The sequence below is a fragment of the Anomalospiza imberbis genome, chromosome 22, assembly GCF_031753505.1.
Source record: "Anomalospiza imberbis isolate Cuckoo-Finch-1a 21T00152 chromosome 22, ASM3175350v1, whole genome shotgun sequence".
In the NCBI taxonomy this organism is placed as follows: Eukaryota; Metazoa; Chordata; class Aves; order Passeriformes; family Viduidae; genus Anomalospiza; species Anomalospiza imberbis.
In genome coordinates, this window is record NC_089702.1 from 6,137,098 (window position 1) to 6,164,854 (window position 27,757).

The following is a 27,757-nucleotide window of genomic DNA, read 5'->3' on the forward strand; positions in this document are numbered from 1 at the left end:
AGCGCGGCCCCTGGCGGCCCCAGACAGCGCCCCCTGGCGGCCCGGAGGATTTGGGGGGGTCCAGAGGCATTTTCTGGGGGGTCCAGGAGAGATTTGGGGGTCCAGGAGAGATTTTGGGTGTCCAGGAGAAATGTGGGCGTCCAGGAGAGATTTGGGGGTCCAGGAGAGATTTTGGGTGTCCAGGAGAAATGTGGGCGTCCAGGAGAGATTTGGGGGTCGAGAGATTTTGGGGGTCCAGGAGAGATTTGGGGGTCGAGAGATTTTGGGGGTCCAGGAGAGATTTTGGGGTCCAGGAGAGATTTGGGGGTCGACAGATTTTGGGGGTCCAGGAGAGATTCGGGGGTCCAGGACAGATTTTGGGGGTCCAGGAGAAATTTGGGGGTCCAGGAGAAATTTTGGGGGTCCAGGAGAGATTTTGGGTGTCCAGGAGAGATTTGGGGGTCCAGGAGAGATTTTGGGGGTCCAGGAGAGATTTGGGGATCCAGGAGAGATTTTGGGGGTCCAGGAGATATTTTGGGGTCCAGGAGAGATCTGGGGGTCCAGGAGAAATTTTGGGGGTCCAGGAGAGATTTGGAGGTCGAAAGATTTTGGGGGTCCAGGAGAGATTCAGGGGTCCAGGAGAGATTTTGGGGGTCCAGGAGAAATTTGGGGGTCCAGGAGAGATTTTGGGGTCCAGGAGAGATTTGGGGGTCGAGAGATTTTGGGGGTCCAGGAGAGATTCGGGGGTCCAGGAGAGATTTTGGGGGTCCAGGAGAGATTTTGGGGTCCAGGAGAGATTTGGGGGTCGAGAGATTTTGGGGGTCCAGGAGAGATTCGGGGGTCCAAGAGAAATTTGGGGGTCCAGGAGAGATTTGGGGGTCCAGGATAAATTTTGGGGGTCCAGGAGAAATGTGGGCATCCAGGAGAGATTTGGGGGTCCAGGAGGAATTTTGGGGTCCAGGATAAATTTTGGGGGTCCAGGAGAAATGTGGGCATCCAGGAGAGATTCGGGGGTCCAGGAGAAATTTGGGGGTCCAGGAGAAATTTTGGGGGTCCAGGAGAGATTTGGGGGTCGAGAGATTTTGGGGGTCCAGGAGAGATTCGGGGGTCCAGGAGAAATGTGGGGGTCCAAGAGAAATTTGGGGGTCCAGGATAAATTTTGGGGGTCCAGGAGATATTTTGGGGTCCAGGAGAAATTTGGGGGTCCAGGAGATATTTTGGGGTCCAGGAGAGATTTTGGGGTCCAGGGGAGATTTTGGGGGGGCGCAGAACGACTCAGGAGGGGTCGGCAGCTTTATTGTTACAAAACGGGCGGATAAAAGCAAATTTCGTTAAAATTCATTCGGTTAAAATTGAGGCAGCTCCAACCCTCCCCCCCTCCCATTCTTCCTTCAGACACCCCAAAAATCCCCGTGGGGGCGGGGGAGCCCCAAAAGCGGCACCCGAGGTAATGGGGGGACCCCAAAAGTAACAAACGGGGGCCCCAAAGGCACTGGCGGATCCCAAAAGTGATGGGGGGACCCCAAAACTGCCCTCCCCCAAGGCAATGGGGGCACCCCCAGTTCTCCCCCCCTATAAATAACGGGGGGACCCCAAAAACAACTGGGACCCCCCACATTCACATCAGGCAATGGGGGGACCCCAAAAACAGCAAAGGGACCCCAAAAACGCCAAAGGGACCCCAAAGATGACAAAAGGACCCCAAAGCTTCACTCCAGGGCAGCTCTGGGCAATGGGGGGACCCCAAAGATGCCAAAGGGACCCCAAAACCTCACTCCTGGCAATGGGGGAACCCCAAAAGCACCCCAAAACTGCCAAAAGTGGCCCCAAAGTTGACAGAAGGACCCCAAAAGCACCAAAGGGACCCCAAAGATGACAAAGGGACCCCAAAGCTTCACCCCAACCAGTGAGGGGACCCCAAAAGCACCAAAGGGACCCCAAACCTTCACTCCTGGCAATGTGGGAACCCCAAAAACGCCAGAAGGGACCCCAAAGATGACAAAGGGACCCCAAACCTTCACTCCAGGCAATGGGAGAACCCCAAAAGCACGAAAGAGACCCCAGACCTTCACTCCTGGCAATGTGGGAACCCCAAAAACGCCAGAAGGGACCCCAAAGATGACAAAGGGACTCCAAACCCTCACTCCTGGCAGTGGGGGGACCCCAAAAGCATCAAAGGGACCCCAAAAATGCCAAAAGAGCCCCCAAAGCTGACAAAGGGACCCCAAAGCTTCACTCCAACCAGTGAGGGGACCCCAAAAACGCCAAAGGGACCCCAAAGATGACAAAGGGGGACCCCAAAGATGACAGAGGGACCCCAGACCCTCACTCCTGGCGGTGGGGGGACCCCAAAAGCGGCAGCCCCCCAGGCAGCCCCTCAGCAGAGGCTGACCGGGAGCCCGTAGGCCACGGGCGCGGCCCCGATGAGGGATTTGAGTCTGGGGGCCGCGCGGGCCTGGGCCAGCTGGGCCAGCAGCGGGGTCCCGGGGCCCCCCCCCAGCCAGCCCTGCAGCAGCGCCCGCGCCAGCCGGTCCAGGTCCCGGTCCGTGACGTCCCAGAGCGTCCCCAGCACCAGCGGGCTGCAACCGGCACCCCAGAACGGGTGAGACCCCAAACAGGGACCCCAAAGAGAGACCCCAAATGCAGAGAGACCCCAAAGAGAGAGACAGACCCCAAACAGGGACCCCAAATAGAGAGAGAGACCCCAAAGAGAGAGAGAGACCCCAAAGAGAGAGAGAGACCCCAAACAGGGACCCCAAAGAGAGACCCCAAATACAGAGAGACCCCAAAGAGAGAGACAGACCCCAAAGAGAGAGAGACCCCAAAGAGAGACCCCAAATAGAGAGAGACCCCATAGAGAGAGAGACCCCAAATAGAGACCCCAAATAGAGAGAGACCCCAAATAGAGAGGGACAGACCCCAAAGAGAGAGAGACCCCAAAGAGAGACCCCAAATAGAGAGAGACCCCATAGAGAGAGAGACCCCAAATAGAGACCCCAAATAGAGAGAGACCCCAAATAGAGAGGGACAGACCCCAAAGAGAGAGAGACCCCAAAGAGAGACCCCAAATAGAGAGGGACCCCAAAGAGAGAGAGACCCCAAAGAGAGAGAGAGACCCCAAACAGGGACCCCAAAGAGAGACCCCAAATACAGAGAGACCCCAAAGAGAGAGACAGACCCCAAACAGAGAGAGAGACCCCAAACAGGGACCCCAAAGAGAGACCCCAAATACAGAGAGACCCCAAATAGAGAGAGAGACCCCAAACAGGGACCCCAAAGAGAGACCCCAAATACAGAGAGACCCCAAAGAGAGAGAGAGACCCCAAATAGTGACCCCAAATACAGAGAGACACCCCAAACCCCAAACTGCAACCCCCAAATACCCAAACCACAAATCCCAAACACCCAAACCCCAACCCCCCAAATCCCTAACCCCAAATTCCCAACCCTCAAGCCCCAAATCCCCAATCCCAAACCCCCAAATCCCAACCTCCAACCCCCCAAACTCTAAACCCCAATCCCCAACCCCCCAAATCCCAAACCCCAAATCTCCAAATCCCAGACCCCCAAATGTCAACCTCCAAATCCCAAAGCCCCAAATCCCAAACTGCCATCCCCAAATCCCAAACCCCCAAATCCCAATCTGCCAGCCCCAAATCCCAAACCCCCAAGCCCGCACTCACCACCCGGCCAGGATGAACTTCAGGACGGTGCCCGAGGGCTCGAGCGGCCCCCGCGGGGCCAGCGCGGCGCTGGAGCAGCCGAAGAGCAGCGCCACGGCCCGGCAGGGCAGCCGTGCCAGGCTGTGCCCGTCCAGCAGCCGCGCCCCCGCCCCGTGCCCGGCGTAGCTGCGGGAGCGGACCCCAAAATCAGCCCCAAAACCGACCCCAAAACACAGCCCCAAAAAACGGCCCCCAATCTGACCCCAAACCAGCCCCAAAACCGACCCCACAACCGGCTGGGAGCACTCAGAACAAACCTCACAAAAAATACCCCAAAATCAGCCCCAAAACCGACCCCAAAAAACGGCCCCAAATCCGACCCCAAACCAGCCCCAAAACCGACCCCACAACCGGCTGGGAGCACTCAAAACAAACCTCAGAAACCTGACCCCAAAACCAGCCCCAAAATCGACCCCAAAACTGACCCGTAATCAGCAGGGAGCACTCAAAACAAACCTCACAAAAAATACCCCAAAATCAGCCCCAAAACCGACCCCAAAATCGGCCCCAAATCTGACCCCAAATCAGCCATGCCAGGCTGTGCCCCCAGCCCGTGCCCGGCGTAGCTGCGGGAGCAGATCCCAAAACTGACCCCAAATCAGCCCCAAACCCCGACTCAATTCGGCCCCAAATGATCCCCAAGTCTCCCCAAAATCCATCCCCAAATCCAACCCCAAATCAGCCCCAAATCTCCCCAAAATCAACCCCAAATCCAATCCCAAATGATCCCCAAATGCTCCCAAAATCCATCCCCAAATCCAACCCAAAATCAGCCCCAAATTCCCCCAAAATCCAGCCCCAAATCCCCCCAAAATCCAACCCCATATCAGTCCCAAATCTCCCCAAAATCCAACCCCAAATCCCCCCAAAATCCAACCCCATATCTCCCCAAAATCCATCCCCAAATCCCCCCAAAATCCGTCCCAAATTCCCCCAAAATCCAGCCCCAAATCCAACCCCAAAATCCAACACCCAATCTCCCCAAAATCCCCCCAAAGTCCCTCCCCAGATCCCCCCAAAATCCATCCCCAAATGCAACCCCATATCAGTCCCAAATCCCCCCAAAATCAACCCCAAATCCAATCCCAAATGATCCCCAAATGCCCCCAAAATCCATCCCCAAATCCAACCCCATATCAGTCCCAAATCCCCCCAAAATCCAACCCCAAATCCCCCCAAAATCCAACCCCATATCTCCCCAAAATCCATCCCCAAATCCCCCCAAAATCCATCCCCAAATCCAACCCCAAATCCCCCCAAAATCCGTCCACAAATCCAACCCCAAATCATCCCTAAGTCCCCCCCAAATCTTCCCAAAATCCAACTCCAAATCCGGCCCCAAATCCACCCCAATCCACCCCCAAATCCTCCCCTAATTATAACCAAAATCAGCCCCAAAGCCCAGCCCCAAATCCCCCGCGAATTCCCCCAAAACCCAACCCCGCGCCGGCCCCAAATCCCCCCCGAACTCCCCCAAAACCCAACCCCGCCCCAGCCCCAAATCCCCCCCGAATTCCCCCAAAACCTAACCCCGCCCCAGCCCCAAATCCCCCCCGAACTCCCCCAAAACCCAACCCCGAGCCGGCCCCAAATCCCCCCCGAACTCCCCCAAAACCCAACCCCGCCCCAGCCCCAAATCCCCCCCGAATTCCCCCAAAACCCAACCCCGCCCCAGCCCCAAATCCCCCCCGAATTCCCCAAAACCCAACCCCGAGCCGGCCCCAAACCCGACCCCAAACCCCTTTGGGGCTCCTCTCACATGTAGAGGTCGCGCTCCCCCAGCGCCTCCTGCAGCTGCTGCGGGCTCGGCGCCGCCCCCGACACCCCGCGCCAGCCGGGCTGGCTGGGAAAACGGGGAAAAATCCGGGAAAAAACGGGGGGAAACAACGAGAAAGAACGGGAAAATCGGGATGGGAGAACGGACACGGGGAAGAATCCGGGAAAATTGGGAAAAATCCGGGAAAGAGCGGGAAAAATCTGGGAAGAACGGGAAAATCGGGATGGGAGAATGGACACGGGGAAGAATCCGGGAAAATTGGGAAAAATCCAGGAAAGAGCGGGAAAAATCTGGGAAGAACGGGAAAATCGGGATGGGAGAATGGACACGGGGAAGAATCTGGGAAAATTGGGAAAAATCCGGGAAGAACAGGAAAATCGGGATGGGGGAACAGAAATGGGGAAAAAAGGGGCAGGGTTTGGGGTGCAGAAGCCAAAATTGGGTAAAAAGGGGCAGATTTGGGGTTCCCAGAAAGATTTTGGGGTCCCAGAGGCGTTTTTGCGGTCCCAGGGGCGTTTTTGGGATCCCAGGGTAATTTTTGAGGTCCCAGGGGGGTTTTTGGGGTCCCACCTCTCGAACCAGCCCCGGAACCTCTCCTCGGTGCCGCCCAGGTCGCGCTGGGGGTTCAGGACGTAGAAGGCGTTTTTGGGGTTCACGCCCCGGCTCAGCACCGAGCCCGAGTGCTGCGGGGGAAACGGGGATGGGGCACCCCGAAAACGGGGAACCGCACCCGGCCGTGGCCCAGGGCTGGCCCCGGGTGTGTCCCTGTCCCCAGGTGTGTCCCAGGTGTGTCCCTGTCCCCAGGCGTGTCCCCAGGTGTGTCCCTGTCCCCAGGTGGGTCCCAGGTGTGTCCCCAGGTGTGTCCCTGTCCCCAGGTGTGTCCCCAGGTGTGTGCCCAATCCCAGGTATGTCCCAGTCCCAGGTGTGTCCCTGTCCCCAGGTGGGTCCCAGGTGTGTCCCCAGGTGTGTCCCTGTCCCCAGGTGTGTCCCCAGGTGTGTGCCCAATCCCAGGTATGTCCCAGTCCCAGGTGTGTCCCTGTCCCAGGTGTGACCCTAATCCCAGGTGTGTCCCCAGGTGTGTCCCAGGTGTGTCCCTGTCCCCAGGTGTGTCCCTGTCCTCAGGCATGTCCCCAGGTGTGTCCCAGGTGTGTCCCCAATCCCAGGTGTGTCCCCAGGTGTGTCCCAGGTGTGTCCCTGTCCCCAGGTGTGTCCTCAGGTGTGTCCCAGGTGTGTCCCAGGTGTGTCCCTGTCCCCAGGTGTGTCCCCAGGTGTGTCCCAGGTGTGTCCCTGTCCCCAGGCGTGTCCCAGGTGTGTCCCTGTCCCCAGGTGTGTCCCCAGATGTGTGCCCAATCCCAGGTGTGTCCCAGCTGTGTCCCTGTCCCCAGGTGTGTGCCCAATCCCAGGTGTATCCCTGTCTCAGGTGTGACCCTAATCCCAGGTGTGTCCCTGTCCCCAGGTGTGTCCCCAGGTGTGTCCCTGTCCCCAGGTGTGTCCCCAGGTGTGTCCCTGTCCCCAGGTGTGTCCCCAGGTGTGTCCCAGGTGTGTCCCTGTCCCCAGGTGTGTCCCCAGGTGTGTCCCAGGTGTGTCCCCAGGTGTGTCCCCAATCCCAGGTGTGTCCCTGTCCCCAGGCGTGTCCCAGGTGTGTCCCCGGGTACCTGCCGTGCCAGCCCGTAGCGCAGCAGGAAGCGCAGCCCCGGCAGCCGCGTCACCGGAACGTTCCGGAGCGTCCCGGAGCTCTCCCAGGGCAGCCGCTGCAGGTGCTGGGACACGGACAGCGATGGGACAGCGTCACGGGAGGAGGAGGAGGAAGAGGAGGAAGGTGGAAGAAAAAGGACGAGGAGGAAAAGGAAAAGAAAAGGAAGAAGAGGAGGAGGAAGAGGATGAGGAAGGTGAGGAAAAGAAAGAGAAAGTGGGGAAAAGGAGGAAGAGGAGGAAGGAGGGAAAGGGGGAAGAAGATGAGAAGGAAAAAGGAAAAGGAGGAGGAAGAGGAAGGAGGAATAAGGAAAAGGAAAGTGGAAGTAGGAAGAGGAGTAAGAGGAGGAAGAGGATGAGGAGGGGGAGGAAAAGAAATAGGTGAAAAAGAGGAAGAAAAGGAAGAAGAGGAGGAGGAAGAAGGAAAGGGAGGAGGAAGAAGGAAAGGGAGGAGGAAGAGGAAGGAGGAATCGGGAAAAGGGAAGTGGGAGTAGGGAGAAGAGGAGGAGGAGGGGAAGCGGGGATGAAGGCCGGGCTCACCCCGTCCAGCAGCAGCACCAGGGACCCCGCGCTGCCCCCGGGGCCCTCGCGGCGCCGCTCCAGGGCCTCGTCCAGCAGCAGCCGCGCCCGCAGCGGCCGGGATGGACACAGGGCCGCGGCCAGCGGCCGGACATCGGCCGGACACAGCACCGCCAGCAGCGCCTGTGGACGGAGAGGGACAGCTCCAGGGGAATTCCCAGAAAATGGGATCGGAGAACCAAAATCCGGGATCGGAACACCAAAATCTGGGATCAGAGCCCCGAAATGAGGGGCAGAACACAAAATGTGGGGTAACACCCTAAACTCCAGCGGCAAAATCCCAAATCCAGGGATCACCCCCCCCCCCAAATCCCAGGATCAGCACCCCAGATCCAGGGAGCAGAACCCCAAAATTCCTGGGATCATGGTCCTGAAATCCAGGGACCAGCACCCCCAAACTGAAGAGTCACCACCCCAAATCCCAGCTCCAAAATTCCAAACCCCAACTCCCAAACTCCAACCCCAACCCCCAAATTCCCAAACCCCAAATCCCCAAACCCCATATCCCAAATACACAAACCCTAAATTCCCAAACTCCAAACCCCAAATTCCAAATCCCAAATTCCCAAACCCCAAATTCCAAACCTCAAACCCCAAATTCCCAAACTCCAAACCCCAAATCCCCAAACCCCAAATTCCAAACCTCAAACCCCAAATCCCTAACTCTCAAGCTCCAACCCCAAATCCCAACCCCCAAATTCCCAAAACCCTAACTCCCAAACAGACAAACCCCAAATCCCAAATTCCCAAACCCCAAATCCCTAACTCCCAAGCTCCAACCCCAAATCCCCAAACCGCGGCTCCGTACCCGGAGCAGGGCGGGCTCGGGGCGCTCCCAGCCGCATTCCCGGAGCTCCTGGAGCAGCCGGGCCAATTCCTGCTCCTCCAGGACGGAATTCCCGGGATCCCGGGGCAGCAGCAGCCCCCGCCAGCACCCCAAAACCTCCGAGTCCAGGCTCTGGATCAGGCTCTGGGGAGAGACACGCAATGGGAACGGGATCCCGACCCCAAAAATCCAGGAACGCCGTGGGAGATCCCACAGGAATCCCTAAAGGAATCACAGGGGGAATCCCAGCAAAAATCCCAAAAGGAATGCCAGGGAATGCCATGGGAAATTCCACAGGAATCCCAGGGGAATTTCAGGGGAATCCCAGGGAAATCCCACAGGAATCCCAGGGGAATTTCCAGGGAATGCCATGGGAAATTCCACAGGAATCCCAGGGGAATTTCCAGGGAATCCCAGGGAAAATCCCATGGGGGATCCCAGGGGGTTTTGGGGCGGGCCAGGCCCCGTTCCCAAGGGTTTTCCTTGTATTTGGCAGTTTGGGAAATTTCAGGAATCCGAGGGAAAATCCTACAGGAATCCCAGGGAAATCCCACAGGAATCCCAGGGGAATTTCCAGGGAATCCCATGGAAAATCCCACAGGAATCCCAGGGGGTTTTGGGGCGGGCCAGGCCCCGTTCCCAAGGGTTTTTCCGGGTTTTTGGGGTCCCTGTCCCACCTGCATGCGCAGGTCCAGGTGGGATCGCCGCTCCCACCACTCCTGGCGCTCCGTGCAGGCGTTGGCCTCGCGCTGCTCCCGCTGGATCCGCTCGAATTCCCGCAGGATCCCGCTCAGGGGGGCCTGGAACAGGGCAGGAGGGGTTTGGGATCCCTGTCCTGGGATGGGGAGGAAGAAGATGGGGAAAAGGATGAAGATGAGGAAGAGAGTGAAGATGAGGATGAAGATTAGAATGAGGACACGGATGAGGATGAAGATGAGGAGGAAGAAGATGAAGATGAGAATGAGGACATGGATGAGGACACGGATGAGGATGAAGATGAGGATGAGAACATGGATGAAGATGAGGAGGAGGATGAGGAGGAGGATGAAGATGAGGATGAGGAGGAGGATGAAGATGAGGATGAGAACATGGATGAGGATGAAGATGAGAATGAGGACATGGATGAGGATGAAGATGAGGAGGAGGAGGAGGATGAAGATGAGGAGGAGGAGGAGGATGAGGATGAAGATGAGGAGGAGGATGAGGATGAAGATGAGAATGAGGACATGGATGAGGACACGGATGAGGATGAAGATGAGGATGAGAACATGGATGAAAATGAAGATGGGGAGACGGATGAGGATGAAGATGAGGAGGAGGATGAAGATGAAGATGAGGAGGAGGATGAGGATGAAGATGAGGAGGAGGATGAGGAGGAGCAGGAGGAGGAAGCTGACCTGGCAGCGCTCGGTGGCGATGCGCACGCTGACGGGCTCCGCGCCGCGCTCCAGCCGCGTCAGCAGCAGCGTGTCCCCGAGGGCCCCGGGGGTGGCGCTGCCCAGGGACAGCTGGCACACGGTGACACCTGCGGGGACACCCCGAATTTGGGAATGCCACCCCATGGAATCCCCAAACTGGAAAAAATTCCCAGACCAAACTCCAACCACTCCCACCCCATTCGAGGCCACAAAATCCCCAAACTGGGAATTGAGGAATTTACCTCCAAACTGGGAATCTGCCATTTTCCAATCCCCGAACTGGGAATTTGGGATTTTACCCCCAAACTGGGAATTTGGGATTTTATCCCCAAACTGGGAATTGGAGATCTCCCAGCCCAGAATGCCCAAATTGGGAATTTGGGATTTTCCAGTCCAAAATCCCCAAACTGGGAATTTGGCATTTCCCAATGCCCAAACTGGGAATCTGGGGGTTTCCCAGCCTGGAATCCCAGCACTGACCACTGGGAATCTTCTGGAGCTGCTCCCGGAACCGTTCCCACTCCGCCGGCCCCAACCCTGTGGAGCTGAACTGGAAAAGCTCCTCGAGCTCAGCCAGGTGGGACTGGGAATCCTGGGAATCTTGGGAATCCAGGGAGAGGCCCTGGAGCTGATCCGAGATGTCCCCTCCAGCTGCTGCTTTCCTCTTCTTCCTGCAGGGTCATCCCAAAATCCCTTGGGATGGGGCCGGGGAGGAGCAGGATGGGGATATGGGATGGGGATGTGGGATACGGGATACGGGATGTGGGACTGGGATATAGGATGTGGGATATGGGACATGGGATGGAGATATGGGATTGGGATGTAGAATATGGGATATGGCATGGGGGATATAGGATATGGGATGGGGGATACGGAATGGGGGATATAGGATATGGGATGTGGGATGGGGATGTGGGAGATGGGATCCAGGATGAGCCCCATTCCCTGTGGGATGTTGGGATGGGGAGAGGAGATGTGGGATGGGGACGTCGGACAGGGGATGAGCCCCTTCCCCATGGGGGAATCCCCAGTGGGGACACTGGGAACGGGGACATTGGGAGTGGGGACACTGGGTGGGACCCGATGCCCTGGAGATGAAGGGAGGAGACACTGGACGCTGGGAAGGGACACTGGGATGGGGATGGGGACACTGGACAGGGACACTGGACACTGGGAAGGGGACAGGGACACTGGACACTGGGAAGGGACACTGGGAATGGACACTGGACACTGGGAAGGGACACTGGGAAGGGATGGGGACACTGGGAAGGGACACTGGGAAGGAGACATTGGACAGGGATGGGGACACTGGGAATGGACACTGGACACTGGGAAGTGACACTGGGAACGTTGGACAGGGATGGGGACACTGGACGAGGACACTGGTGAGGGGACACTGGACAGGGACAGAGGGAAGGGACTGGAAGGTGCCACCCCCGTGACCCACCGTGCCCTGGCGTGGACGATGGCCAGCAGCTGGTGGCGCATGGTGACACTCAGGGACTCTGCCAGCAGCCCCGCGGTGGCCAGCGGGTCCCTGTCCCCGAGGGCCATGGCCAGCAGCTGGCACAGCTGGCCATAGAGAGAGCCCGGCGGGAAGTGACCGATCCACGCCAGGGCCTCGCCCAGGAGGGACCGGACAGTGTCCAGAGAGGGGTCACCTGGGAGGGCAGAGGGGACAGTGGTCAGTGGGGACAGTGGTCAGTGGGGACAGTGGTCAGTGGGGACAGTGGTCAGTGGTGACTGGGGACAGGAGGGGTCAGTGGGGACAGTGGTCAGTGGGGACAGTGGTCAGTGGTCACTGGGGACAGAGGGGTCAGTGGTCAGTGAGGACAGAGGGGTCAGCAGGGACAGTGGTCAGTGGGGACAGGAGGGGTCACTGGGGACAGAGGGGTCAGCGGTCACTGGGGACAGAGGGGTCAGTGGGGACAGAGGGGTCAGTGGTCAGTGAGGACAGTGGTCAGTGGGGACAGTGGTCAGTGGGGACAGTGGTCAGTGAGGCAGGGAGGACAGTGGTCAGTGGTCACTGGGGACAGAGGGGTCAGTGGTCAGCGGGGACAGTGGTCAGTGGTCACTGGGGACAGTGGTCAGTGGGGACAGGAGGGGTCAGGACAGGAGGAACAAAGTTTGGGGGCAAGGAAGGAAAATCTGGGGAAAGGAAAAGTTTGGGAGGAAAAGTTTTGGGGAAGGAAAAAGTTCAGGAGAGGAAACTCCTGAGAAAAAGCAGGAAAATTCCTGGAAAAGGAAGGAAAACTCCTGGAGAAGTCGGGCCAAGCCCAGCTGGGCCCCAAAATCCCCAAACCCTCCCCCAAAATTCCCCAAATCCTCTGAATTCCAGGTGCTCACCGGGCTGGGCAGAGGGGCGGGATCCCTCTGGATTTGGGGGATCCCTCTTGTCCCCAATTCCTGGCATTTCCTCGCTGGCCCCACCTGGAAAAGACGAGGCAGTTTTGGGGTCAATAAAGGCAATTTTGGGGTCACCAAGGTGAAATCCCCACAAAATCCCCCAAACTCACCTGGGGGCAGCGGGGGGAGCTCGAAGCTCATCTCTTCCTCCTCCTCCTCCTCCTCCACGGCCCTCAGGGGGTCCCGCTCCTCAATCCCAGAGAATTCCCAGTTCCTCTTTTCCTCCAGAATTCCACTTTGGGGGGTCCCCCTCTCCTTCTTTTCCCGGGGACCCCCAGCCCGGCGGGGACCCCTGTTTTCCTTCTTTTCCAGAGATTTTTGGGGTTTTCCCTTTTCCTTCTTTTCCAGATTTTCCATTTTGGGATCTCTTGATTTTCCCACATTTTCCATTTTGGGGCTTCCCCTTCTTTCCCTCTTTTCCAGAGCCGTTTGGGGGATGCCATTTTCCTTCTTTTCCAGATTTTCCACGTAGTTGATCCCCCCTTTTTGCCTCTTTTTGGGGGTCCCCAGCTCCTTCCGGGGCCGCCCCCGCCGGGGCCGAGCCCCAATTCCCGGAGAATTCCCAGGGGATTTTTGGGGCTGAACCCTCCTCTGGGCACAGGAATTTTTCCGGGTGGTTCTGGGGGGATCTGGGGGGATTTGGGGCTCCTCGGGGTCGCTGTCACTGAATGTCACCTGAAAAAGGGGGGGGACAAAGGGGTTCAGCTTGATATTTTCACCCCAAAATTTCCCTTCCCCCAATTCCCCCATCAAAGCTTTGCCCTCCAAACTTTCCATCCCAAATTTCCCTTCCCAAACTTTTCCCCCCCCCAAATTTTCCCTCCTCCCGATTTCCCCCCAAAATTTCCCTCCCCAATTTCTCTTCCAATTTCCATCCTCAATTTCCTGTCCCAAACTTTCCCCCCAATAACTTCCCCCCAAAATTTTTCCCTCCTCCCGATTTCCCCCCCAGATTTCCCTTCCCAATCATTTCCCCCCAAATTTTCCACCCGAATTTCCCCCCCCCAAGCCCAAACTCACCCTGATCCGGGACTTGACCCTTCCTGGGATTTTGGGGGCCCTGTGGAGCCGGGGGTTGCCGCCGGGGGGGGAGGACTCCTCGCTGAAGATGGTGAAGGGGGTCCTGGGCCCCCCCAGCAGCACTTTTGGGGGCGCCCCCGATTTGGGGTGGGGGGTGCAGGCCCCCCCGGGCCGCAGGACAATGGGGGCGACCTCGGGGTCTGAGTCCCCCAGGGCAAAAACATCCCCAAATTTGGGGGGCTTCACTTTTGGGGTCTTCCCCGCCTTGGCTCTGGGGACTTTGGCTTTTTGGGGTCTGGCTTTGGGGGGAGCTTTGGGGTTTTTTTCGGGTTTGGGGGGGTTCGGGGTGGGTGGGGCACAGGGGGTCCAGGCCTGGGCTAGGATGCTGTCCATGGAGTGGCCGAGGGCAGCGGCCACGCGGCCGAGGGTGGCCACGGCTTTGGCCAGCAGCAGAGTGGCCACGGCCACCCCCAGGCCGGCCACGGGGGGCCTTTGGGACCCCAAGAGGCTCAGTCCCTGCTCCAGCTCCTCGCCCCAAGTGGGGTGGCACTGGGACGGACTGGCCAGGCTCTGCAGGGCCAGCGTGCAGTAGCCAGTGGCCACCAGCTCGGCCAGCGGGCCCGGGGGGGATGGGGCACTGTCACCAGCGGGGTCCCTGTCCCCAAAGGTGTCCCCATTGCCAGGGTGGCCCTGAAGGTCCCTGATCCCAGAGGGGTCCTGCAGGTCCCTGTCCCCAGGAATGTCCCCATCCCCAGAGGGGTCTGGCAGATTCCTGTCCCCATCCCTGATGTCCCCATGCCCAGGAATTCCCCTGTCCCTGCTGGTGTCCCCATTCCCAGAGGGGTCTGGCAGATTCCTGTCCCTATTCCTAGGAATGTCCCTGTCCCTAAAGGTGTCCCCATTCCCAGGAACGTCCCTGTCCCTGAAGGTGTCCCCATTGCCAGGAATGTCCCTGCTGATGTCCCCATTCCCAGGAATGTCCCTGTCCCTGAAGGTGTCCCCATTCCCAGAGGGGTCTGGCAGATTCCTGTCCCCATTCCCAGGAGTTCCCCTGTCCCTGCTGGTGTCCCCATTCCCAGAGGGCTCTGACAGATTCCTGTCCCCATTCCCAGGAGTTCCCCTGTCCCGGAAGGTGTCCCCATTCCCAGGAATGTCCCCATTCCCCAGCCCCACCCCAGGGACCCTGCCCCACGCCTCCCGTGCCAGGCGGGTGCCGGCGCTGGCGCAGCGGGGCAGCACCCGCCGCACCAGCGCCAGCCCCGGGGCCACCTCCCCGGCCACCAGCCACGCCCGGGCCTGTGCCAGCAGCCAGCGCAGCCCCAGGGCCACCAGGGCGGGGTCGGAGCAGAAGGAGCAGGGACATCCCGAGGGGTGGGACAGGAATTCCAGACTTTTCCAGACTTTTCTTCCCTTCAGCTCAGGCGAGGCCGTGAGAGCGTCCGGCTGCTCCGGGAGCGCGGCCGGAGCCAGGACGTCCAGGGAGGGCCCCTTCAGGAACTCCTCGTCCTCCTCCCTGCCGGGAATGGGGTCAGGAGTGGGATCCAGGGGTTTCCTCCTCTCCAGGTGGCCCTTCCGGAGCTGGATCTTGGCCCGGCGCTGAGGCTCGCAGCGGGGTTTGGGTTCTGGAACGGGAATTCAGGGAGAATTGGGGGTTTGGGGTCCTACAGGGAATGATTCCCAGCTGGGTTTGAACCCTGGAGGGGTGGAAGGGATTTTTGGGGTTCTCTTCCTAAAGGGATTAAACCCTGGAGGGGGTGGAAGGGATTTTTGGGGTTCTCTTCCCAGTGGGATTTAACTCTGGAGGGGATGGAAGGGATAATTTGGGATTTTCCAACCCAAGAAAGGGGTCCAGAAACCTGGATCCAACAGTTCCCAGATGGATTTTAACTCTCTAGAGGAAGGATGGGAAAATTTGGGATTTCCTGAGCAAAAAAGAGTCTGAAAAATTGGATCCTGTCTGAGCCTGATCCTTCCCCATTCCCAACCCATGATCCCTGGGATTCCCCCATTCCCAAACTGGGATTTCCCCCATTCCCAAACTGGGATTTCCCCCATTCCCAACTGGGATATTCCCCATCCCCAGACTGGGATTTCCCCATCCCAGTCTCACCAGTCTGTGGCTGGAGCAGGAACTGGGCGTGCTGGAGGTGGGACTGGCTCAGCTCCAGTTCCCCCTGCTGCAGCTCCAGCTGGGACTGCAGCACCAGGAACCACGTGCACCTGCAGGTAAATGGGGAAAAATGGGGGAAAAAAGGGGAAAATAGGGAAAAATGGGGGAAAATAAATGGGGGGAAATGGGGGAGGAAATGGGGAAGAATGGGGGAAGAATGGGGGAAGAATGGGGGAAGAATGGGGGAAGAATGGGGGAAGAATGGGGGAAGAATGGGGGAAGAATGGGGGAAGAATGGGGGAAAAGGGAGGGGGAAAGGGGGAAAGGGGGGGAAGAGGGGAAATGGAGGGGAAAGTGGAGGGGAAAGTGGAAAGGGAAAAAGGAAAGGGAAAATGAGCTCCTGCCTGGCCTGGAATGTTCACTCAGCTCCTGACCCACCATTCCTAAAAGATCCTGATCCCAATCCCAGTGACCCCAGTGACCCCATTCCCAATCCCAATGACCCCAGTCCCCTCCCTGACCCCAGCACTGACCAGCGGGCGGCCTGCAGGTGTCCGGCCATGGTCAGTCCCTCGCTGCAGAAGGCCCTGGCCCTGCACAGCACCTCGCAGTGGCCCAGCAGCGTCACCAGGCGCTGGCAGCAGCCCAGCGCGTCCCCCAGCACCTGCCACTTGAGCACCAGCGCCGGGCCTGGGGACAGCGGGGTGGCACTGGGAATACTGGGAGGGCTCTGGGATGGGGTCCTGGGGAGATGGAGCCATTCCCAAGGCTCCTGGACCTTCCCATGGGGTTCAGCTCATTCCAAGAGATCCCAACCCTTCCTGAGGCACCCCATCCCATCCCATCCCAGAGGCTCCCAGGGACCCCAGTCCCACCCCAGGGACCCCGATCCAACCCCCAGTGACCCCGATTCCACCCCAGGGACCCCAGTCCCACCCCAGGGACCCCGATCCCACCCCAGTGACCCCAGTCCCACCCCAGGGACTCCGATCCCACCCCAGTGACCCCAATCCAACCCCCAGTGACCCCAATCCCACCCCAGGGACCTTGATCCCATCCCAGTGACCCCGATCCCACCCAATTCCACCCCAGTGACCCCGATCCCACCCCAGGGACCCCGATCCCACCCCAGGGACCCCGATCCCACCCAATCCCACCCCAGTGACCCCAATCCCATCCCCAGTGACCCCAATCCCACCCCAGTGACCCCAATCCCACCCCCAGTGACCCCGATCCCACCCCAGTGACCCCAATCCCATCCCCAGTGACCCCGATCCCATCCCCAGTGACCCCAATCCCATCCCCAGTGACCCCAATCCCACCCCAGGGACCCCGATCCCATCCCAGTGACCCCAATCCCATCCCCAGTGACCCCGATCCCACCCCAGGGACCCCGATCCCATCTCAGTGACCCCAATCCCACCCCAGTGACCCCGATCCCACCCCTCCCCGCCCGTCGCGCCGCTGACCGCAGTCGGGGCCGGGCTCCTCGTGCGGGCGGCTGCGGGCGCTGCCCAGGATGTCGCTGCCCAGCAGGAACACCAGGACGCTCCGCAGCAGCTTCTGCGCCTCCAGCAGGGCCACCTTGGGGCTGCTCCAGCCTGGAATTCCACGGCATCAGCACGGAATCCCAGCCAATCCTGGAATTCCACCGCGGGATCCCCAGCCCTTCCTCCTCCTCCTCCTCCTCCTCTGCAATTCCAGCCTGGAATTCCACTGCGGGATCCCCAGCCCTTCCTCCTCCTCTGCAATTCCCAGCTGGAATTCCACTGCGGGATCCCCAGCCCTTCCTCCTCCTCCTCCTCCTGGCAGCAAAGCTGCCCCGAATCCCAACTCACCCGTCCTCCTCCTCCTCATCCCAAAACCCCTCTTCTTCTCTCTAAACTCTCTTCTTCCTCTTCATCGTCCCAAATTCCCTCCTCATCCCTAAACTGCCTCCCTTTTCCTCATTCCAATCTCCCTCCTCTTCCTCCTCATCTCCAAACTCTCTCTCTCTTCCTCCTCATCCCAAAACCCCTCCCTCCTCTTCTTCCCCATCCCAAAACTCCCCCCTCCTCTTCCTCATCCTCCCAAACTCTCTTCCTCCTCATCCCAAAACTATCCTTCCTCTTCCTCCTCATCCCAACACCCCTCCCTCCTCTTCCTCCTCATCCCAACACCCCTCCCCTCCTCTTCCTCCTCATCCCAAAACTCTCTCCTTCCTCTTCATCATCCCTAAACTCCCTCCCACTTCACCATCCCAAACTCCCTCCTCTTCCTCCTGATCCCCAACCCCTCCCTGCCCATCCCCGTGCCCACCGTGCCGCCGGATCTGCTCGCGGAGCGGTGCCTCCAGGAGGGCCGGGGGCAGCTCCAGGAACGTGGCCACCAGCTGCAGCCCCTGGGCCTGTGCCAGGTACCAGCTCCTGGTGGCCCTCTGGGCCTGGGGCTCCTTCAGGGCCTCCAGCAGCAGGGCCACACCCTGATCCGCCTGGAAAAATGGGGAAAAAATGGGAAAAAATGGGATTTGGGATCGTGGGGGGTGAGCCTGTCCCAATTCCATCATCCCAGTCGTTTTATCCCATCCCAATCCCATTATCCCAGTGCTTTTATCCCATCCCAATCCCTTCCAGCAGCAGGGCCACGCCCTGATCCACCTGGAAAAATGGGGAAAAAATGGGATTTGGGATCGTGGGGGATGAGCCTGTCCCAATTCCATCATCCCAGTGCTTTTATCCCATCCAGTCCGCTTCCAGCAGCAGGACCATGCCCTGATCTGCCTGGAAAAATGGGGAAAACTGGGGAAAAAAACTGGGAAAAAATTAACTGGGGAAAAAACAACAGGAAAAAAACAACTGGGGAAAAAACCAGAAAAAAAAATTAGGGAAAAAAAAACCCTGGGAAAACCCAGGATTTGGGATCACGGGCGGCTCCCCCACCCCTCGCCCCTCACCCCAAATCCCCCACCCCAACAATCCCGATTTTTCTGGGGGGAAATCCTTGTTTTTGCCTTTTTCTGCAGGCAGCAGAGCTGGCTGCGCAGCAGGAGCCGGGCGTGGCGCAGCAGCAGCCAGGAATCCTCGGGGCCCTGGTCCTGCCCCAGGCACGATTCCAGCTCCTCCAGGAAAACCTGGGAATGCCTAGGATCAGCAGCAGCACCCCCAGACCCCACCCTGGGGGGATTTTCCCGGGATTTTTGGGATTTCTGGAGTTCCCCGGGTTTGTGAAGGACACTCCCAGATAATTTCCCTGGGTTTCTGAAGGACATTCCCACATAATTTACCAGGACTGGGAAGAACATTCTCAAATTTCCCTGGATTTGTGAAGGACATTCCCAGATAATTTCCCTGGGTTTGGGAAAGACATTCTCAAATCCCCCCGGGGTTCTGAAGGGCATTCCCGGATAATTTCCCAGGATTGGGAAGCACATTCCCAGATCACCCCCCAGGACTGGGAAGCACATTCCCAGATCATCTCCCTGGGTTTCTGAAGCACATTCCCAGATCGCCCCCCAGGACTGGGAGCACATTCCCAGATAATTTCCCAGGACTGGGAGCACATTCCCAGATCACCCCCCAGGACTGGGAGCACATTCCCAGATAATTTCCCAGGACTGGGAGCACATCCCCGGGCGTACCTGGGCCTGGGCAGGGCACTGCAGCTGCAGCAGGATCCGGCTGAGCTGGCTCAGGGAATTGGCCGTTCCCAAAGGATCCCCGAGGCGCCGGCACAGCGAGCGGAGCAGCAGGAAACTCTCCAGGGCTTGGATGGGCTGGGAAGGGGGAAAATCCTTGGAGAAACCCCAAAAGCATTCCAGGGGATCCCAGGAGTCCTGGCAAAACCTCTCCCTGCTCTTCCTCAGCCCAAATTATCTCCCCCTTCCTCCTCATCCCAAATCCCTCCTTCCTCCTCCTCATCCCAAACCCTCTCCCTCTTCTTCCTCATACCAAAACTCTCTCCTTCCTCCTCTTCCACATCTCCAAACTCCTTCCCTTTTCCTCTTCATCCCAAATTCCCTTTTCCTCTTCATCATCCCAAATTCTCTCCTTCTTCCTCCTCCTCCTCCCCAAATCCCTTATTCCTTCTCTTCCTCATCCCAAATTCCCTCCCTCTCCTTCCTCATCCCAAACTCTCTCCCTTTTCCTCCTCACCCCAAAGCTCTCCCTCCTCTTCATTATCCCAAGTTCCCTCCTCTTCATCCTTAAATTCTCTTCATCCCAAACTCCCTCTTCATCATCCCAAAACTCTCTCCTTCCTCCTCTTCCACATCTCCAAACTCTTTCCCTCCCTCCTCTTCCTCCCAAACTCTTTCCCTTCCTCCTCATCCCAAACCTCTCTGCTTCCTCTTTATCATCCCAAGTTCCCTCCATCTTCATCCTCCCAAGCTTTTCCCCTCTTCCTCCTCATTCCCAAACCCTCTCCTCCTCCTCCTCCCCACCACCCCAGTCCCGGGAATCCCGGGAATCTCGGGATCACCTTGTCCTGGAGGCGGTAGAGCGCGGCCAGGAGCTGCAGGGAGCTCACGGTTTGCTCCGGGCTGCGCACCTCGGGAATTCCGGGATTTTCCAGCAGCTTTTTCCACAGGGAAAAGGCTTCATCCAAGGGTTTGGACAGAGCTGGGGGCGCACAGGGGTCAGGCAGGGATGGGGGGATCAAAAAAAAAAAGCTAATCCCAAAGTGGGATAATCCTGGAGAAGTCATTCCCGCCCTGTTTCCCGCAAAACCTCGGCAGCGGTGCTGGAAAAGCTCTTCCCGATCTCCCAGGATCCCAAAAAAACCTCTTCCCAAACCAAGAAGATCCCAAAAATCCCTTCCCAACCTTCCAGGATCCCATAAAAGCTCTTCTCAACCCCCCAGGATCCCAAAAAATCCCTTCTCAATCCATCAGGGTTCCAAAAACCCCTTCTCGACCTTCCAGGATCCCATAAAAGCTCTTCCCACACCTTCAGGGTCTTCACCCATCCCAAAAATCCCTTCCAGCCCCTTCAGAATCCTCATCCATCCCAAAAATTCCTTCCTGCCCCTCCAGGGTCCTCACCCATCCCAAAAATCCCTTCCAGCCCTTCCAGAATCCTCATCCATCCCAAAAATCTCTTCCAGCCCCTCCAGAATCCTCATCCATCCCAAAAATTCCTTCCTGCCCCTCCAGGGTCCTCACCCATCCAAAAAATCCCTTCCAGCCCCTCCAGAATCCTCATCCATCCCAAAAATCCCTTCCTGCCCCTCCAGGGTTCCCATCCATCCCAGAAAACCTTGCCACCCATCCCAAAACTCCCTTCCTGCCCCTCCGGAACCCCGGGTGATCCCAAAATCCCGAGGCCGATCCCGGGCACTGCTCACCGCTGTCGGAGCTGAGGCTGCAGCGGATCCCGTCCCACGGCTCCGGCCGCTCTCCCTCGGGATCCTGATCCGAGCCCGGCCCCGCAGCCCGGCCCTGCCCGCGCCGCTCCCGAGCCACGCTCTGGGAAGGGAGTGGCAACTCCAGGAATCCCAAAAATCCCCCCAAAAAAATCTCACCCAGGGAATCCCCCAAACCCCAAAAAAATCACACCCAGGGAATGCCAGGAATCCCAAAAAATTGCACCCAGAAATCCTAAAAATCCCCAAAAAATCCCACTCAGGGAATCCCCCAAACCCCCCAAAAAAATCACACCCAGGGAACGCCAGGAATCCCAAAAATCCCAAGAAAATCCCACACAGGGAATCCCCTAAATTCCAAAAAAAATCGCACCCAAGGAATGCCCCAAATCCCAAAAAAAATTGCACCCAGGAATCCCAAAAATCCCACCCAGGGAATGCCAGGAATCCCCCAAATATCCCGGGAAAATCACCCCCCAGGAAGGGTTTGGGACATGCAGGGAATTCCAGGATTTTCCCAAAATCCCCCAAATCCCAGGAAAATCCCAGGCACCTTTTCCACGAGGGCCTCGAGGGTGCAGATGTGGAGCCAGAGCAGGGCCTGGGCGCGCTCGTCCAGGAGCTGATCCCGGATTTGGGAATTGCAGCTTTGGGAATTCCGGGACAGCGACTCCAGCAGCCTCAGGGCCTCCTGGACGGCGTCCAGGGCGGAGCTGCGGGAACAGGGATTCCCAAAATCCCAGGAATTGGCCCCAAAATAATGGGAACAGCGCCCAGAATGCCAGGAGTGGGATGGAGGAATGGGATGGGGGATTGGGATGGAGGAATGGGATCAGGATTGGGATCAGGACTGGGATGGAGGAATGGGACCGGGATCAGGGTTGGGATCAGGATCAGGACTGGGATCAGGACTGGGATCAGGACTGGGATCAGGATAAGGACTGGGATCAGGGCTGGGATCAGGACTGGGATCAGGATCGGGGTTGGGATCAGGACTGGGATGGAGGGTTGGGATCAGCACCCACCAGTCGGTGTGGGCGCTGAAACTCTGGCTGCACAGGAGCTGGGTTGGGATCAGAATTGGGATCAGGATCAGGGTTGGGATCAGGGCTGGGATGGAGGATCAGGATCAGAATCAGGGCTGGGATCAGGACTGGGATCAGGATCAGGGTTGGGATCAGGACTGGGATCAGGATCAGGGTTGGGATCAGGGCTGGGATGGAGGATCAGGATCAGGGTTGGGATCAGGGCTGGGATGGAGGATCAGGATCAGGGCTGGGATGGAGGATCAGGATCAGGGTTGGGATCAGGGCTGGGATGGAGGATCAGGATCAGGGCTGGGATGGAGGATCAGGATCAGGGCAGGGATGGAGGATCAGGATCAGGGTTGGGATCAGGGCTGGGATGGAGGATCAGGATCAGGACTGGGATCAGGGCTGGGATCAGCACCCACCAGTCGGTGTGGGCGCTGAAGCTCTGGCTGCACAGGAGCTGTCCCAGCTCCAGCAGCGCCGCCGCCCTGGGCAGGCTCCGGCCGGGGTCCGGCATTCCCGGGGGGTCCCGGCTCCCCCCCGGATCCTGGAATCCCGGGGGATCCCAGGCACCCTCGGGATCCCACAGGCCCAGCAGGTCGCACAGGACGTTGTAGCGCTCCGGCCCCGTGGGGCCCCGCAGGGATTTGTAGGCCTGGAGCTCGGCCAGCAGCAGGAGCAGCACGGTGTCCCCAGAGAGGGGCTGGGGGTGGGAGCGGGACTGGGACTCCAGCGCGTCCCGCAGGGTCCTGGCAGCGCCATTGGGATCAGAGGGGTTTGCGTGGGGCCGTGGCACGGCAGGGAGCTCCCACCCCATTCCACCTTCCCTGTGTCAGGAGGCTCCCGATTCCCCGTCCCAATCACATCCCATTCCACCCCCATTCCCCCATCCCAGCCCATCCCAATCCCTCCCACCCCATTCCAATCCCAATCCCCTCACTCCATTCTCCCCATCCCAATCCTCTCCTCCAAATCCTCCATCCCAATCCCCCCACCCTGATCCCCCACTCCCCAATCTCCCCATCCTAATCCCCAATCCCAAATCCCCATTCCCCAATCCCAAATCCCCATTCTCCCCATCCCAAATCCCCATTACCCAATTCCCCCATCCCAAATCCCCATTCCCCAATCCCCCCATCCCAGTTCCCAATGCCAAATCCCCATTCCCCGATCCCAAATCCCCTCACCGCAGCCGCAGCTCCTCCGCTCCCTGTTTGGCCGCCTCCGTCTTGATCCTGGCCCAGAGCGCCACCGGCTCGGCCACCAGGGAGCCGGGCCGGCCCGGAATGGGCTGGGAATGGTGGGAGCGTGACCCCAATCCCTGGGAACGTGTCCCCAGTCCCTGGGAACGTGTTCCCGATCCCTGGGCACGTGTCCCCGTACCTGGGAATGCTGGCAACGTGTCCCCAGGGCCAGCAGCCACTGGGCCACCGCGTCCAGGGCGCGCTCGGGCTGCCCCCGGCAGCGCCAGCTCTCCACCTGCAGCCGGAAGCACCTGTGGAGCTGCGGGAGGGGCCGGAACGTCGGGATCCCCAGGGATCCCAGTGAGCCCCAGTGTGCCTGGGGATCCCAGCCCCGCCAGTGGCTCCCAGTACCCCCAGTGCCCCATCCCAGTACTCCCAGTGTCCTGTACCCCATCCCAATATCCCCTGTACTCCATCCCAGTATCCCCAGTACTCCTAGTGCCCCATCCCAGTACCCCCAGTGTCCCCAATGTTCCATACTCCATCCCAGCACCCCCAGTAGCCCATCCCGCTATCCCCAGTAGCCCATCCCAGTACCCCCAGTGACCTGTACCCCATCCCAATATCCCCTGTACCCCATCCCAGTACTCCCAGTGTCCTGTACCCCATCCCAATATCCCCAGTACTCCTAGTGCCCCATCCCAGTACCCCCAGTGTCCCCAATGTCCCATACTCCATCCCAGCACCCCCAGCAGCCCATCCCGCTATCCCCAGTAGCCCATCCCAGTACCCCCAGTGACCTGTATCCCATCCCAGTATCCCCAGTACCCCATCCCAATATCCCCTGTACCCCATCCCAGTATCCCCAGTACTCCTAGTGCCCCATCCCAGTACCCCCAGTGTCCCCAATGTCCCATACTCCATCCCAGTACCCCCAGGAGCCCATCCCAGTACTCCTAGTGCCCCATCCCAGTACCCCCAGTGTCCCCAGTGGCCCATCCCAGTACTCCCAGTGCCCGCAGTACCCGCTCCGGGGTGACTCTGGGCCAGCCGTAGCCGTGGCCGGCCAGCACTGCCCGGCACAGGGGCTCGCACACGGCTCCGGCCGCTTCCGGAACGTTCCGGCTCTGCAAGGCCTGGCCCAGGCGGAAGGTGGCCGCAGCTGCGTCCGGAGGGGACAAAGTGACCAACGGGACAGGGAGGGGACACTGCAGTGACCTCTCCTTGTCCAGAGCTGATCCCAAAGCCCCGGACACGGAGTGACCCCTGGACAGCCGGGATGGGGACACGGAGTGACCCCTGGACAGCCGGGATGGGGACACGGAGTGACCCCCTGGACAGCCAGGATGGGGACACGGAGTGACCCCCTGGACAGCCGGGATGGGGACACGGAGTGACCCCTGGACAGCCGGGAACACGGAGTGACACCCTGGACAGCCGGGATGGGGACACGGAGTGACCCCCTGGACAGCCGGGATGGGGACACGGAGTGACCCCTGGACAGCCGGGATGGGGACACGGAGCCCCCGTGGTGGCACTGACCACTGGGGACACCCCTGGACACGGAGTGACCCCTGGACAGCCGGGATGGGGACACGGAGTGACCCCTGGACAGCCAGGATGGGGACGTGGAGTGACCCCTGGACAGCCGGGATGGGGACACGGAGTGACCCCTGGACAGCCGGGATGGGGACACGGAGTGACCCCCTGGACAGCCAGGATGGGGACACGGAGTGACCCCTGGACAGCCAGGATGGGGACGTGGAGTGACCCCTGGACAGCCGGGATGGGGACACGGAGTGACCCCCTGGACAGCCGGGATGGGGACACGGAGTGACCCCTGGACAGCTGGGATGGGGACACGGAGCCCCCGTGGTGGCACTGACCACTGGGGACACCCCTGGACACGGAGTGACCCCTGGACAGCCGGGATGGGGACACGGAGTGACCCCTGGACAGCCGGGACGGGGACACGGAGCCCCCGTGGTGGCACTGACCACTGGGGACACGGGGGATGGGGACAGGTGGTGGCACTGACCGGTGACATCGAGGAACTTGCCCCTCTCGGCCTCGGGCAGCCCCTCCAGCCCCTCCAGCATCCAGGTGACGCTCTGGACACAGCTCGTGGTCACCTGCGCCAGCTCCGGCCACCCCGAGGGCTGCGGGGACACCGTGGGTCAGCCGGGACCCCAGAGCCCCTGGGAACACTGCAGGACCCCTCAACCCCCAAATCCCAGCCCCACATCCCATGGGAGAAGCTTCCAGAACCCCCAAAACTCCCTCAAGGAGGCTCCATCCCCAAATTCCAACCCCACATCCCACAGGGAAGCTTCCAGAACCCCATCAGGGCACCTCAATCCCCGAATTCCAAACCCACATCCCATAGGAAAAGCTCCCAGAACCCCCAGAACCTTTTCAGGGTGACTCAGTCCCTAAATTTCTGTCCCACATCCCACAGGAGAAACTTCCAGAACCCCCTCAGGTCATCTCGGTCCCAAAATTCCAGCCCCACATCCCACGGGAGGGGCTCCCAGCCCCCCAGGGATCCGGATCCATGCCTGGGAGCGCTGGAATATTTCATGGATGGCGTTGGAGAAGAGCTGGAGGCTGTGGAACAGCAGCTGCTTCACCATCACCTGCTCCTGGATGGAGTCAGGAGGGACCTGGGAATGGGGGAAATGGGATTTGGGAATGAGGGGGTGGAGCTGGGGATGGGAATAGGGTAAGGGAATGGAGCTAAAGACGGGAAAAATGGGATTTGAGAATGCTGGGGTGGAGCCAAGAATGGGGTCAGGGGAAGGGAATGCGGGGATGGGGCTGGGAATAGCGAAAAAGGGACTTGGGTATGCTGGGATGGGGCTGGGAATGGGGTCAGGGAATGGAACTGGGAATGGGGAAAGTGGGATTCGGGTGCAGGAAAGGGGAAAAGTGGGATCTGGGGTCGAGGAAGGGCAGGGAAGGGGAAAAACGGGATGTAGGGGTTCAGGAGCTCCAGGAGCTGCTGCTGGGATGCACAAAAGTGGGATTTGGGACTCCCCGAACTCCAGGAGCTGCTGCTGGGGCTGGGAGCTGCACGGAGCGACCCTGAGGGATTCCAGGGAATCCCGGAGCTCCTCCTCCTCCTCACCTGGGCCAGCAGCCGCCGCAGCGCCCGCCAGTGGCCCTGGCAGAAGGCACAAATCCCGGGAAGCTCCTGGAGGCCAAGGGGCAGCTCCTGGCCCCTCCTGAGCACCTCCCCGAGCTGCGCCAGCACGAACTGGGAGCTCTCCACCAGCACCCGCAGGATCCTTCCGGAAAATTCCGCCGCCAGCGCCGCTCCCGCCCGCCTCAAGGCCGGCCCCACGGCTCCCACGCCGCCCCCGCCTTTGGCCAGCGCCCGGCTGAGCCGGATCCCGGCTCCCAGCAGCTCCAGAGGGGCTCCCAGAGAATTCCCAGCTCCCAGGAAGGTTCTGGACTCCTCCAGAGCGTCCAGAGCGTCGCGGTGCCGCCGGGCTTTGCAGAGGTGGCGGCAGCGCTCCAGGGTGAGCTCCAGGAAACACAGGGAATGCTGGAGGCCCGGAGGCTGCGGCGCCTCGTCCCGCAGAGCATCCAGCAGGAGCTCCCGGAGCTGCCTGGCCAGGAAGAGCGGGCACGGAGCCCTCTGAGCCTCGTAGAGAGCGGCGGCGGCCGCGGCGCTCTGGGCGGTCTGCGAGGTGAGGAAGGGCGGCTGGAAGGATTCCCGAGGCGGGCGCTCCCCGTCCCGCGACTCCAGCAGCAGCAGGAAGCGCAGGGCGCGGATCCTGGCGGTCAGCACCGCCCTGCCCTCCTCCCGCGGCCGCTCCGGCCCGGCCAGAGCGGCCGCAGCTCGCCAGAGCACCCCGAAAGCGCTGGAGGCGACGGTGGCCCAGTCGCCGTGGCGGTGGCCGCGCCGCAGCCGCGCCCGCAGCAGCTCGGCCACGCTCCAGGTGTGGGGTCCCACCCATCCCGCGGCGTTGCGGAGCACGTGGAACAGGATCTTCTCCAGGTACAGGTGAGGGGGCTCGGGGACCAGGCTCAGGTACAGCTGGGTGGCCTCCTGGGCCAGGGCTAGCAGCTGGGCGCCGTGGGCTACCAGCCCGCCGGGCCGGGCCAGCTCGGCCACGCAGGCGCGCAGGGCGCGGTCGCACGCCTGGACGCGGCGGGAGTGGGGGGCCGAGGGGTTCCGGAGGCTTTCCTGGGGGAAAGAGGGATTTGGGGTCAGGGCAGAGCCCCCCAGGGGCCATTTCCTGGGAAAAGAGGGATTTAGGATGAGGACAGACCCTCTCAAGGCTTGTTTCCTGGGAAAAGAGGGATTTGGGGTCAGGGCAGAGCCCCCCAGAGGTCCCACAGTGGGATCCAGAGGTTTTCCTGGGCAAAGGAATCAGACCCCAGCCCAGAATTCCCCACAGATCGCCCCAGGCAGATCTCGAGGTTTTCCTGAGCAAAAGCGGGATCAGAGCCCCAGGTCCTGTAGTTTTTCCAAGGAAAAGAGGGATCAGAGCCCAGCCCCTCCCCGGCTCACCCGGATCTTCTCCAGGCGCTCCTCGATGCCGGCCCAGCCGTCCGTGCTTCCGTCCTCTCCAACTTTCCCTTGGTCCTTCCCGGCCATCCTGGGGGCTTCTCCTCAGGGGCTTCTATGTGATGCGGGGCTGGGGGGGCAAGGAGAGGTGTGGGACCCC

The 27,757-nt window shown here is 59.9% G+C and overlaps 1 protein-coding gene across 1 annotated transcript; it reads right to left on the reverse strand.

Moving 5' to 3' along the window:
• Positions 1-2,356: 2,356 nt before the first annotated feature.
• On the reverse strand, positions 2,357-27,731 carry ESPL1 (extra spindle pole bodies like 1, separase). Its single transcript, XM_068212735.1, has 31 exons — positions 27,601-27,731; positions 26,209-27,273; positions 25,577-25,744; positions 25,120-25,240; positions 24,107-24,243; positions 23,311-23,400; positions 23,085-23,188; positions 22,320-22,646; positions 21,420-21,579; positions 20,849-20,969; positions 19,985-20,124; positions 19,146-19,280; positions 18,462-18,638; positions 17,828-18,056; positions 16,999-17,130; positions 16,063-16,219; positions 15,530-15,639; positions 13,420-15,041; positions 12,510-13,074; positions 12,340-12,423; positions 11,441-11,654; positions 10,474-10,664; positions 9,973-10,100; positions 9,253-9,375; positions 8,558-8,719; positions 7,711-7,872; positions 7,134-7,238; positions 6,049-6,161; positions 5,461-5,544; positions 3,663-3,827; positions 2,357-2,558 (listed from the first exon to the last, which is right to left on the reverse strand). Exons 1-31 carry the CDS (start codon positions 27,685-27,687, stop codon positions 2,357-2,359), a joined length of 7,380 nt encoding a protein of 2,459 aa, XP_068068836.1. The 5' UTR covers positions 27,688-27,731.
• Between the last annotated feature and the right edge of the window lie 26 nt (positions 27,732-27,757).

What these genes read in the sequence shown, in the direction of transcription:
- ESPL1 (XM_068212735.1), bottom strand. Translation starts at nt 27,687, where the DNA reads ATGGCCGGGAAGGACCAAGGGAAAGTTGGAGAGGACGGAAGCACGGAC. An exon ending in GATGTGGGGCTGGAATTTTG is followed by an intron (nt 25,241 to 25,576) that starts GGACCGAGATGA and finishes GTGTCCCCGCAG; the next exon opens with CCCTCGGGGTGGCCGGAGCT. An exon ending in CAAGTTCCTCGATGTCACCG is followed by an intron (nt 24,244 to 25,119) that starts GTCAGTGCCACC and finishes CTCCGGACGCAG; the next exon opens with CTGCGGCCACCTTCCGCCTG.